General features: G+C 34.4%; 1 protein-coding gene across 1 annotated transcript in view; it reads left to right on the forward strand.

The window, feature by feature from the left end:
• Positions 1-13,991, forward strand: part of LOC114049459 (ryanodine receptor 2) — an 811,539-nt gene that overhangs the window by 667,910 nt on the left and 129,638 nt on the right. Inside the window, exons 75-79 of the mRNA XM_027870708.1 lie at positions 3,775-3,786; positions 3,851-3,963; positions 9,651-9,747; positions 10,734-10,837; positions 13,292-13,343. Coding sequence (XP_027726509.1) covers positions 3,775-3,786; positions 3,851-3,963; positions 9,651-9,747; positions 10,734-10,837; positions 13,292-13,343 — 378 coding nt within the window. The remainder of the gene's footprint in view (positions 1-3,774; positions 3,787-3,850; positions 3,964-9,650; positions 9,748-10,733; positions 10,838-13,291; positions 13,344-13,991) is intronic.

A 13,991-nucleotide genomic window follows, 5' to 3' on the forward strand; every position in this document is an offset into this window, starting at 1 on the left:
GTCTACACTTAATTTTTGCATTAATATGATAAGTGGAGGGAGATGGGTGGGGCAGGAATTGAAGGGGGAGTGGGTAAGGGAGGTAGAAGGAACAAGGTTACCTAAGGAGAAACAAACCAGCCTCCTTCAGAATCAAAGTAGGTCAGAACTCCTGTACCTAAGTGGGCCTGGGTCTGTGAGTAGTCCCTGCACTTTCAACTTGGGCAAGATACGAACCCCCTGGAATATATTCAAACACTTCTTGGCGATCTGTGGACCCATGGTTAATAATCCCTACACTAGACGGTTCCTAAGGTCCTTTGCAGTTCTGAATCAATGACACTATGATTTTAGAAGAATTTGAAGCATCTTGTTGTCAATATAAATTTTTTTGGACTTTATCCAGGATATTTTCCATAGCATTGGCAAAACACTGTTGTGATTACCTTTCTAACACGTAGATTGGTGTCAGTATTCAGTGAACTGTTGAATGATGTTCTTTATAGCTTCATTTCTCATGAACTTATATGTAAGTTTGACCTATGTATATTAGAAATACTTTGTTCTAGGAGAACCTTCAAGCCTGGAAGCTGTGCTGTTGTATCAAATGCTTTCTTGAAATAAACAAATTATATAAACTGAAATCATATATCCTATACATCTCTCAAGCACGTGTTAACATAAAGATTCTACTTAAGAAAATTACCTACAAAATACCAACTAATTTCTTCTGTTGTTTTCATCAAGGATAACAATATATGTACTTTTATCATTCTTCTAAAAATTTTATATAGATAAAAAAGCAGACATATAAATGGGTGGTGACCAATTTTTCTTGGTTGCCTTTCTTTCGATAAGTGTACCATAAATAGTTTTCCCCATCCTTTGGGGATTTCTGATCTATGAAACAATAGCCACTTACTTGCAGTAATAACTAGTAGAAAACAGACATTTCCACAAAGGCATTTCCTTGGTAGTTAGTTGGTGTATAAATTTGTGAAAGTCTAAAAATTGGGAAATGAATTTTTAAAAAATTAATCCTTTTTTTCTCACCAGCACTTGAAATTATTGAAGATAACTTTTAACAGTATATTTTAAAATCTAGCCCAAAGTATAAAACTATATTTATAAAACAAATTAAATACTAATCATTTAATTATAAAATAATTAAGCTTATTAAAAGGAAACTGATTATATATACCTATATTTTTTAAAATAATGATCATACTAGTGAAATTTTCCTTACCATTTCCAGATACTGTAAAAATTAATTATATTCTCATGATATCCTTTGAAGATGTGTAAGGAATTCTTTACTTAAACTCCTCCTCAATGTACATTTGAAATTGTTATTATGTAGCATTTTGCAAAGGAAATTTTATATGGAAGCTTAGAATAGTGATGAGAGCATACAAGGTACTCAAAAATAGACTTGATTTCAGTAGGAACAGAACAATTTTATGTGTTTTGTGTGTCCTACAGTTACCACTCAAGTCATTTGCCTTTTCCAAGCCCTGTTCTTTTTAATCTGCAAAATAAGGAGGCTAAAATATATGTCTTCCAACAGCCCACTCAAATCTAAATATATCATCCCATGATCATAATTACATACAGGACTACTTTGCCAGGGCTTACCAGTGTCCATTGGAGGTGCAACTTTCCCTTCAGACTCTAACTGAATTAAAATAAAAGCACATTCAAATGATATGCAAAATCCATATTTTTATGCTTTCCTTTGAATCCTCTAGAACAGATCATTCAAATACTTTAATAGAATCTAGATAGCTGTTTTCAGACTCAGGAACACTCGTTTTTAAAAATTAAAATGCCTTCTAAAAAAGAACACTTATACTCCATTGTGACTTAATTGGTTTAATTACAAATTTTCCTCTATCAGGACACTATGCTTTCTTTATAATTTTATATGTTAACGTTTATCATACACAAAAGATCAAAAATTTATTTTACCCTCACTAGATTTATCCATTCCCACTAGATTTTGTCTTGTTTCACTTCCCTTTCATGACTAAAGTCCTTGAGAAAGGTGTCTACAGTCAGTTCCTACATTTCCTTTGATCTCACTCTCTTTACATCTCTCTGAAATCTGACTTCTGATTTCATCATTCAACTGAAACTTCTCTCTCCAAAGTTACCAATGATCCCTAAATTGTTAAATCTGTTGGCCTTTTCTCAATCCTCATCTTTCTTGACTGCTCTGCAGCCTTTGACTTTATCAGTTACTTTCTTCTCGTTGATACTTTCTTCTCTCTAGGGTTTCGTGACACTGCTCTCTTCTGATTCTCCTCCTACCCATCTGACTGATGTTTTGCATTCTTCTTTGCTGGTTCTTCATCCAGGTCACCCCTGCTAACTGTGGGTGTCCCCCAAGTTGCTGTCCTGGGTAATCTTCTTTCATCATATATGTTGCTTGGTGGTCTCATCAACTAACAAAGATTCAGTTATCATCTCTATGCAGAAAATTATCAGACCTCTTTGTACAACTCTGAACTCTCTCCAGACCTTTAGTCTTGAATCTCCAGTTGCCTATTGGAAATCTCAAACTGGTGTTTATCTCTTAAACTCAATGTGTTCAAAATTGAACTCATCTTTCCCCCCAAACCTTCCTTCTTCCAAACAGCCCTCCTATGCCTGGAACTCTCTCCCTCCTCATCTCTTCCTCCTGACTTCTCTGGTTTCCTTCAAGCCTGATATAAGTCCTGTTTTATGCAAGAAGCCTTTCAGAGTCCTCTTTAAACTTAGTATCTTCCCTCTGATATTATCTTCAATTTGCCCTTTATGTAGCTTGTGGACATGTTGTCTTCCTTATTAGACTGTGAAATCCATAAGAGCAAGGATTGTTTTGTGCCTTTGTTTGTATCCTCAGAATTTAGCACAGTGCCTAGCACATTATAAGTACGTAATAAATACTTGCCAACTTGACTTGTCAACTTGACTTCTACCTGACATAGCCATTTTTATTTTTTCCAGAAACGTACAAATATGAGCCGGCGCTTTTACAGTATGGGAAGTATAGTGTTGAACTGCATAATGATTACTAATTAATTTAGAACCATATTGGAATTGTTTCTGTGTTACCTAATACTTACAATAAAACTGTTTTTCTCTTATGGTAGCATAACCACTAGCTAAACAGCAGCTTGCTTGTCTTTTCTATGGTAACCTAAAAATGTTATTGTCACTTGTGTATATGATGTCTTTCAGACTTTAACATAGTAGAAGAAATTTTAACATTTTTGCTAAACCAATAGACTTCTTGACTTGTTTCTGATCTGTGACCCATAATCCTTATCATTCTCTATTCTCTCCTTTAACTTAAAGAATGCTACCTTTTTCATTTAAAAAATTTTTTTTCCTTATACCTAGCATGTCCTTCTAATTTATTATGAGAAATTATTGAGGAATGTCTCAGTTTTGTGATGGATATGCTCTCAATTTTTTAAAAGATGGGTTCTTCAAAGAGAAATGAGTGATTGTGTGCAGATTTATTTTTAGTCTTCTACTACAAAACATCAAAGGGGGAGGATTTAATAAAACTTTTATGTGAACTAATTTTAGACACTAGTGTTGATTAAAGATGACAACTTTTGAAGCACACAGAACTGAAGAAAAAAAGTTTTTATTCAAATAAAGCCTATCATTCCAAAATTTTCCTTCATTCCAATAATTTCCATCTGAAATTAATGTTAATTATTTCTAAGACACTGATTTTCCCATAAGAATTTCATGGACTGTCTAAAACCAAGATTATATTCTTTCCTGAGCTTCCTTTTTCAGTACTATTCTTCAGTTTTGTTAAAGATGAATTAATGTAGGGGTAGGATACTTATTGTATAATTTGATTATATTCCAGGTAGAGCATCCACAACGGTCTAAAAAGGCAGTATGGCACAAACTGCTTTCTAAGCAGAGAAAACGAGCAGTAGTAGCCTGTTTCCGGATGGCTCCATTATATAATCTGCCAAGGTAAAATAATTCCGTAAAACAGCAGTAGAAATCATTTTACTCACTAAGGAATGGCACTAGATTTCTACCATATAACAAAAAATAAATAACATATAAAAGTAGATGGGGATGAGAGGATACAGGATGAAAAGGTGCTTTTATTAAGCACCTGGTTTTGTTTTCCTACTGTCACACATTCTCAGTGATCTATGATCTGTAAACCCTGTTGTTGGTAGTCAAGTGCCCCTTTAGAACAGTCGAGTAAAGATAGCAGAGTAGAGAAGCACTCAGCGAAGCTCTTTCAACATTCCTGTCCAAAGAACTTTAAAATTATGCTTCAAATGGAATTCTGGAATGGCAGAACCAACAATAGGTCAGAATGAGATGTTCTTCCAGCACAAGACAACAGAGGAAATCAGAGAGATCTATAACATGGAGGAAGAGACTGCTGTGGAGCCCATGTGGATGAAGCACCACTAGTGGGACTGTGTGAGACAAAAGCAGCAGTGGCTTTAGGAGCTCCCAAGCCAGAGACAGTAAGGGGACCTGGCAACTGGTTAGAAAGAGATTACAAGACACCCTTGTACTAGCATGTAGGACCAGATGCTGTTTGGCGAATCCATTGCCTGTATCTTCCTTTGTGTCATAGTCCAAGGACAAAGAGGAGCACTTTTAGCTAAGCGGAAGTGGAAGCACTGAGGAACAGTATTGTTTCTGGGAAGCAGAGGCCCAAAGGAGCAGTATTGATTGCAATCCCAAGGGATCAGGGGCCCTTCCTGGGTATGAACCAGAGTGAAGACCAAGACAGCAGTTACCACTCCTCTCCTTAGATCACACCACCTTGGAAGCACTGAAAACTTGAAAACCTCCAGAACTGGATCTTAAAACAGCAGTATAAAAAGCCTAAAGTTTAAGACATTAACATAAAGCTCTAAATCAAGAAATATGGTGGTGAAAGAATGAATAAACAAGAACAACAAAAAAGAACTTAACCATAAAGAACTACTGTGGTGACAAGGAAGAAGAAGGCAATGAAGTCAAATTAGCCACAAGCAAAATCTTGAAGAAAAAAAAAATTTGAATTAGGCACAAGCCCAAGAAGAATTCTGGAATTACTTAAAAATTATTTTCAAAATCCAAAAAGAGTGGTTGAGGGAAAATTAGGCAAGGAAATGAAAGCAAAAGAAAATTATGAAAAGACAATTAACATCTGGGTAAGAGAGGCACAAAAAGCACTGAAGAAAATAACTGCTTAAAAAACACTGAAGAAAATAACTGCTTAAAAAACAAGAGTTGGACAAATGGAAAAAGAGGTACAAAAATTACTGATGAAAACAACTCATTAAAAAGCAGAATAGGCCAAATGAAAAACAGGTATAAAATCTCACTGATGAAAATAATACCTTAAAAATTAGAAATGGGCAAGTAGAAGCTAGTAACTCCATTAGACATCAAGAAACAATAAAAGAAAGGTAAAAGACTGAAAAAATTGAAGAAAATAGGAAATATTTCATTGAAAAAATAACTGCCATGAAAAATAGATCAAGGGAAGGTATTTTAAGAATTATTTGGTTTACCTAAAATCATGATCAAAGAAAGAGCCTAGATATCCTATTTTAAGAAATTATCAAGGAAAGTTGCCCTGATATTTTAGAAGCAGGGGATCAAATAGAAAATTGAAAGAATCCACTGTTCAACAACTGAAAGAGATCCCAAAATGAAAATTCCCAGGAATTTTATAACCAAATTCCCAAGCTCCCGGGTCAAAAAGATAATACATCAAGGAGCAAGAAAGAAACCATTCAAATAACATGGAATCACAAAAGATTTGGCAGCTGCTACATTAAAGGAAAGGAGTGCTTGGAACATGATATGCTAGAAGGCAAAAGATATGTGATTAAAACCAAGAATAACCTACCCAGCAAAACTGAGCATAATCCTTCAAGGAATAAAATGGATATTTAATCAAGTAGAGCATTTTTAACCAGTCTTGATAAAAAAAAAAACCAGAGGTGAATAGAAAATCTGATTTTCAGATATAAGACTCAAGAGAAGCATAAAAAGGTAAACAACAAAGAGAAATAGTAAGAAACTGAGTAAGATTAAACTCAGTAACTTTCTATATGAAACGATGATATGTGTACTTCTAAGACCTTTATTATTATTAGGGTAGTTAGAAGAATTCTATATAGAGAGAGGATGCAGGAGTGAGTTAATGTTGGGATAATATAACAAATGGATAGATGAGAAAGAGGGATGGGCTGGGAGAAAGGGGAAAGGGAGAAGAAGAATGGGAAAAAATTCTCATATAAAAGAGAGGGGCACAAGGAAGAACTTTTACAGTGGAGAGAAAAATGTGGGGGTGGGTTCAGGTGACACTTGAACCTCACTCACATCTAAATTGGTTCCAAAAGGAAAAAAATACACACACATACACTCACTGGTAATAAAAATGTATCTTATGCAACAGAGAAATTGGAGGGGAAGGGAATAAAAGCATGAGAAGGTGATAGAAAAAAGGGCAGATTAAAAAAAGGCAATGGTCAGAAGCAAAATAGACTTGAGAGAATGAACAGGATAAAAAGAGAGAAGAATAAACAGAAGAAAATAGGATAGAGAAAAATGCACAGTTAACAATCAGAACTGTGAAAGTGAATGTGATGAACTCACACATAAAATGGAAGCAGATAACAGAATGGATTAGAAACCAGAATTCAACAATATGTTGTTTATAAGAAACACACTTGAAACAAAGATACACACAAAATTAAAATAAGAGGCTGGAGCATAATTTATTATGCTTCAACTGGAATGAAAAGACAGGAATCTTTTTTACAGTCATGACCTCAGACAAAGCAAAAGCAAAAATCGAGCTATTTTAAAAGAGTAAGCAGAGAAACTACATCTTGCTAAAAGTAACCATAGACAATGAAATAATATCAATGCTAAATCTATATGCATCAAATTGTATAGCATCCAAATTACAGGTGGAAATAGACAGTAAAACTATATTATTGAAGGAGTTCAGCTTTTCCCTCTCTGAAGTAGATAAATCTAACCACAAAATAAACAAAAAGAAGTCAAGGAAATGAGTAGAATCTTAGAAAAGTTAGATATGACAGACCTTTGGAGAAATCTGAATGAGAATAGAAAGGAGTATACCTTTTTCTCAGTTGTACGTGGCAACTTCACAAAAAAATGACCATGTATTAGGGCATTAAAAACCTTACAACTAAATGCAGAAAAGCAGACATGTTAAATGCACCCTTTTCAGACCATAATGCAATAAAAATTACAGTATAAAAGAGCTCTGAAAGCAGAGATTAAAAACTAATTGGAAACTAATCTATTCCTAAAGAATGAGTGGGTCAAAGAAAAATTATAGAAACAATCAATTATTTCATTAAAGAGAATAACAACGAGACAACATTCCAAAATTTGTGAGATGTAGCCAAAGCAGTACTTGGGGGAAATTTCACATCTTTAAATGTGTAAATTTTGCAACTCTAAACAATAAATTGGGGATGCAACTAAAAAAAAAAAAGCCAAACAAGAAAAAGAACTCATTAAAAATTCCCAATTAAACACCAAAATGGAAATCCTGATACTCAGTGGAGAGATTAAAAAAATTGAAAGTTAAAAAACAATTGAATTAATCAGACTTGGAAATAGTTTTATGGAAAAATTTATAAAAGAAATAGACCATTGGTTAATTTGATTTAAGAAAAGAAATAAGAAATCCAGATAACCAGTATTAAAAATTAAAATGGTTAATGCACCACCAGCAAAGATGAAATTAAAGCAATTATTAGGAGTTCTTTTGTCCAATTATATGCCAGTAAAACTGGCAATCTAAGTGAAATGAATATTTATGAAAATATAAATTGCTTAGATTAACAGAAGAGTAATTAGAATACCTAAATAATTCTATATGAGAAAAAGAAACAGGCTATCAATGAGCTCCCCAAGAAAAAATCCCCAGGACCAGATAGATTCACAAGTAAATTCTACCAAACATTTAAGAAACAATTAATCCCAATCCTATATAAACTATTTGAAAAAAATAGTAAAGAAGGAGTCCTACCAATTCCCTTTTTAACACAAATAAGGTTTTGATACCTGAATCAGGGAAAGCAAAAACAGAGAAAGAAAACTATAGACCAATTTTCCTAATGAATGTTAATATAAAAAAATTTAAATAAAGTACTAGCAAGGAGATTGTAGCAACATATCACAAAGATCATACACTATGACTAGGTGGGATTTATTAGGAAAACTATCAGCATAATTGTCCATATCAGTAACAATAAGAACAAAAATCATATGATTATATCAATAGATGCAGAAAAAGCCTTTGACAAAAAACAACATTCAATCCTATTAAAAACACTAGAAAGCATGAAAATCAATGGAACCTTTCTCAAAATGATAAGTAGTGTCTGTCTAAAACCAAGAGTAAGCATTATCTGGAATGGGAATAAACTTTTAAGACTTCACAGCAAGATCAGGAGGATGTCCATTATCCTCACTATTATTCAATGCTAGCTATCTCAATAAGGCAAGCAAAAAAATAGAAGGAATAAAAACAGGCAGTGAGAAAAGAAAACTATCAGTCTTTGTAGAGGATATGATGATATACTTAAAGAACCATAGAGAATCAACTAAAAAACTAGTTGAAATAATTAACAACTTCAGCAGAGTTACAGGATATAAAATAAACCCACAGAAGTCATCAGCATTTCTATATACTACCAACAAAACCCAACAGGAAGAGAAAGAGAGAAATTCTATTTAAAATAACTGCAGACAACATAAAATAAAAAAATACTCAGGAGTCTATCTGCCCAGACAAACCCAGGTATTGTATGAATACAATTACACAACAAAGGATTTTGAGGAGCAGGGTACAAAAGAAGGTTCATATGAGGAAAGGACTCACATTCAGAGGTGGTACCTAAGCTACATACTTTGAAGTGTAACATGGATTCTGAGGGGCAGAGGTCTCCAGAGAATACATTTCAGCAATAGTTGATACTTGTGAGAAGTCATGATACCGTGTCATGTATGAGCATAGCTAGTAGGCTGCTTTGACTGGACAGAGAGTGTGTGAAAAGGGGCAATGTGAAATAAAGCTTGAAACATAGAATGCCAAGAAAAAGAAAAAGGAAAGCAGGAAATGCTTCAGAGTTTATGTTTGTGCCGAAGTTGGTGGGAAGGAGAAGGAAGGAAAGTTCAAATTTGTTGTTAAAAATGACCAGCAACCTGAAAACATTATATATTACTATTTATGCCTCAGTGAGCAAAAGTTGTAAAAAGCACCCCCTTGTTCAATCAACAGTTATTTGATTTCCCCATAGACATTTATTTACATCTCTCCTATATACTTGCTATGCATCATTCTGTAATAGTGCTGTTTGTGTTTGTGCTATACCAAACGCAAGCATAGTCTGCTATACTGTTAAATCATAAGGTTTATGAGGATGTCATTTATTCTCTGTATCTCCCCAGGTACCTAATATAGTGCTCTGAACATAATATATACATAATAATTCTTTATTGAAAGAGCTGAAGAGACAGAATTACCCCCCAGGATTAGGAAAATTTGTTTTTCTTAGTGGGAACTAAATTAATTGTGAAATACTATACAATGTAACTGATAATGTTTTATTTTCACATAATTTATTGTTTGAAATTTTTTCTCTCTTTAGGCATCGGGCTGTCAATCTCTTTCTTCAAGGATATGAAAAGTCTTGGATTGAAACAGAAGAACATTACTTTGAGGATAAACTGATAGAAGATTTAGCAGTATGTGTTTATGGGGGTGATTCCATTCCCAAGGGTTCAAGAAGAGGAATTTATTGTCAGCAGTTGTCATAATATTGAAGGAAAAAAAATTAGAAACTTGTTGGTCTTTGAAACCTTCTATATTTGTGGAAAAGTATTCTCCATTTTTTAGAGGGGAAAAATGCATCCATTTAATATCAACACATTTGGACATTTTTGCACTCACTAAAGCAGCCATTGAAAAATTAAAACTTCAGTCTTCAAAATAAAGGTATTTGTGGAGTTGAAAATTTAGTCTTGATGAAACAGAGTAAGACATTGATTCAATAAATGAAACAAATTCTTAGGTGCTAGAAGGTCTAGTAAAATGTAAGGATTAATTTAGCTGCAAGCAAAAATATATAACAAGGTTGAAGCCTTTCCATTATTGATAGTTAAGCCACACAGTTAAAAAGGAATGTAAGGACAAAAGAGTTTTTTATTTTTCAAAAGTTATTTTTATCATATTCAATGCTGGTGTTTCAAGCTTTGAATTTATCTGAAATTAAATCATATAATATACTTTTTAGATGTTGTTTGGAGGGGGACAATGAAAATAATGCTTGATATGAGAATCAACATTATTTGCATTCAAATGCCTTTTAATTTCCAAAAAAAAATAATAATGGCAATTTATTGCAAATATCTGCTAAATGATTCCTAGCTAAATCTTTCAAGTAGACTGGGTATCAACTCTACGAGTCGTTGACCATTTTTCTGCTTCTTTAAATATCATTCAGAAGTTTTAAACAATTGTAAAACTCATTCAACTGTCATGTAGTTTGGTGAAATTATTAAATAACCCAGTATGAATCTGCTTTGTTTTCCCTTCCATTCTTGGACATGTATGTCTCTTCATCAGGGAAGGAAAAGAAACTTCTTTCACCATGTTAATCATTTCTTGAGCTGTCATTGCAGTTCTAATATTACCTAAGAATTTTCTTTTCTTCATTTTACTCTGCTTACAGAAACCTGGAGTAGAACCACCAGAAGGAGATGAAGGTGTAAAGAAAGTTGATCCTCTGCATCAGCTGATTCTCCTGTTTAGTAGAACAGCCTTAACAGAGAAATGGTAGGGTGGAGAAGGTCTACGTGATACATGATACAAGGTGTTAGCCTTGTATGATATAGGTGGAATAGAATCATGCACCTAACATTGATGATATCATCTCGCTTCAGTTCATGTTATGATTTCTCAGCAGGGGATGGCGTTATTTTGGAGCAATGCCAGACGGATGCTGAGTTCCACTTTATTTTTTCATTTTTGTGCTTAGGTTGTTCCATTTATTCTGATTCTTCTTCCAAAACAGCTTTCCTTTTCCCTAAAGTGGCCATATCAATGAAATAAAATTTCAAAATGAGCCACCCTTCTGAGAAACAAGAAGACCAAACATATCTTAAAAACTTAAATGGAGAATATTTTTGTAGTGACAGTATGTATGGTCAAAAGGAAAAAAATAGAGCCTGAAAGGTGTTGGGTGAAATTCTTCCTCTGATATTTATTAGCCAGGGATGGACCATGGGCTTAACATCTCTAATTCTTGGTGGAAACCTTTTTTAAATTTCCTTTTATAACAAGTTTTATGTCCTTCATTTATTTATTAAATAGAAAATATGAGCCTAATCTAGTCTTAATAAATCAGGATCATTATAACAACTACTAATTATTATAATGTAGCTTCTCTCCTGGGGCTCCCGTCCCTAATTTCTATTTGGATTTCCATGATGGGACCCCAGACAATGGCTAATTGTACCTTTCAAGGTCCTAGGGGTATCCCTGTGGGGTTTGGGGTAGTTTTCTAATCTTATCCCTAATGAACTTGCACCATTGGGCTCCCTATTGATTATCAATTGGTATCAATTATCTTAATTAACTTATAGGAACTAATATTTACTATGCCACTAAAGTGGCATAATAAAAAGAGCTGATACAAAAACAAAGTCTAGGACAGGAGTGGGGAACCTGTGTTCTTCTAGGTCCTTTGATTCAGTTAAAGGGCCACACTTGAGGACCTAGAGGGCCACATGTGGCTTTGAGGCCACAGGTTCCCCACCCATGGTCTAGCACATACTTTGTCTACCGCAAGTACATAGCATCCAAGGGAACATATTTAAAGAGCACATGTGGCAGTGTAATAACTTAAAGCACTTGGTTGAATGACTTTTTTATCTCCCTTCCTGGAGTCTTCATGAGGATCTCTTGAGGCATAGCTCTCATGGGCCCTCAAATTGCCTTTACTCCATGTCTCTAGTTTGTCCTTGGCTCCTGTTGTAGACACTACTGTCAGCCACTGCTATTCCACAGACACTATTGCTGAGAAAAAGTCCAAATCTTTTTAATTATAGAAGTTTGAAAGTTCATGCTCTGGTCAAAGGGGTGAGAGCATGAGTCAGAAACTTCTTCCTTCTCCCTTTGAGCAGTTCCTTCTTGAGGACTTGGCTAGAACTGCTAGACCACTTGCTGGCCAGCTATTAGAATTCTGAATTCTTTATTGGCTTATATTTTTATCCAAGCCAATAGGGCATGACTGTTTTCAGTCCTTCCTAGTACACTTCCTGTTTGTTTATTCAGTTGTTTTTCAGTTGTGTCCAACTCTTTGTGTGACCCCCTTTGGGGTTTTCTTAGCAGAGATACTGAAGTGGTTTGCTGTTTCCTTCTCCAGCTCATTTTACAGATGAGCAAACTGAGGCAAACAAAGTTAAGTGATTGACCCAGGGTCATACAGCTAGTAGTAGCTATGGTCAAATTTGAACTCAGGAAGATGAGTCTTCCTGACTCCAGGTCCAGCACTCCATCCACTGAGCCACCTAGCTGCCCTACTTCCTGTGTTTCATTTCATTTCATCCAATGCTCAAAGCATTTCACTGGTTAAAAATTAACTAAGGATTTCTTTTTCCACACCTAGTTTATTTCTTTGATTGATTCAGTAGAGGTATCTATAAATTCTTCACCCATCTTAACCGTTTGTTGATTGCTTAGTTCTGTAACTTAATCAAAAAATCATTCTCATCTGATAAAAGTAGCAAGGCATATTGTTACCTTAATTGGTGTTGGGTATAGGATATGCCCTTTATACACTGAAATAGCTAATTTTGGGGTGTTTCATGCCTTAGTATCAGCTATCACTTCATGTGAAAGTGTAGAGTCTACTGTCTGGTACCTCATAATTTTCTGATGTGTGCCTCCTCTAATGTGCTGCTTCTCATAGGTTGTAGTCTAAGAAATCAAATAATAAGGACTGTTGGAGTTGTGTATAAATGGTGTTAATAGACCTTTGATGATGTCCTGGGCCATTTTTTTTTTACAGAATAAAGGGGATATACTACAATGTATTCTGTGATGGCTATTACTTTTAGTGATTCTAAGGCCTTATTTTGGTTTTATTCAGGAATTCTCCTCCAGGTAAGCAGGTGTATCTAAAGTTAAATATATCTATTGAATATAAAATCACTTATTACAAGAAGCAGTGAGGATATTTTAAAATATTATTCTATTTAAAGACATTTTTTCTCCTCTTTTTTCCAGCAAATTGGAAGAAGATTTCCTATATATGGCTTATGCAGATATTATGGCCAAGGTAATTAGGTTTCTTTTACTGATTTTTTATATTTTTTTAAACAATGAAAAATCAAGATTATTCTTAAATAGTAAAACAATTTAAAAGTCATTCTCAGCAGTTAGAAACATAAAGGCATAGCATCTTACAGTTGAAAAGAACCTTAAAAAATCACCTTATCATTTGTCACAAGTGGTCATGTAGTCTGTGGTCACTTCTAGTGATTGGGAACTCTCTACTATATGTCAGCTCAGTCAATCTTTAATTGTTAAAATATTCTTCGTACTGAACCAAAATCTTGCTACCTTTAACTCTTATCTACTGGCACTAGTTCTGCCCTCCAGAACTATAAAGAGTAAATTTCATCCTTTTTTTTCATGATAACCTTTCTGATATTTGTAAAAAGTTATCAATCCCCCTTAAATTTTCTCTCCTTCAAGCTAATCACCTCACATCATTCAACCATTATTCTGAAATATGTTTTCCAAACCCTTTCACCATTCTGCTCTGTGTTCCCCAACTGTTCTATATTTTGTTAATGTTCTCTTAAAGTGTGACACCTTGGACTGAGCCCAACACACCAACTATCTTCCCATTAGTATAGATTGGGGGTGGGGAACCTGCAGCCTCAAGGCCACATGTAGCCCTCTAAGACCTCAAGTGCAGCCC

The sequence above is a fragment of the Vombatus ursinus genome, unplaced genomic scaffold (genome assembly GCF_900497805.2).
Source record: "Vombatus ursinus unplaced genomic scaffold, bare-nosed wombat genome assembly UNPS02014798.1, whole genome shotgun sequence".
In the NCBI taxonomy this organism is placed as follows: domain Eukaryota; kingdom Metazoa; phylum Chordata; class Mammalia; order Diprotodontia; family Vombatidae; genus Vombatus; species Vombatus ursinus.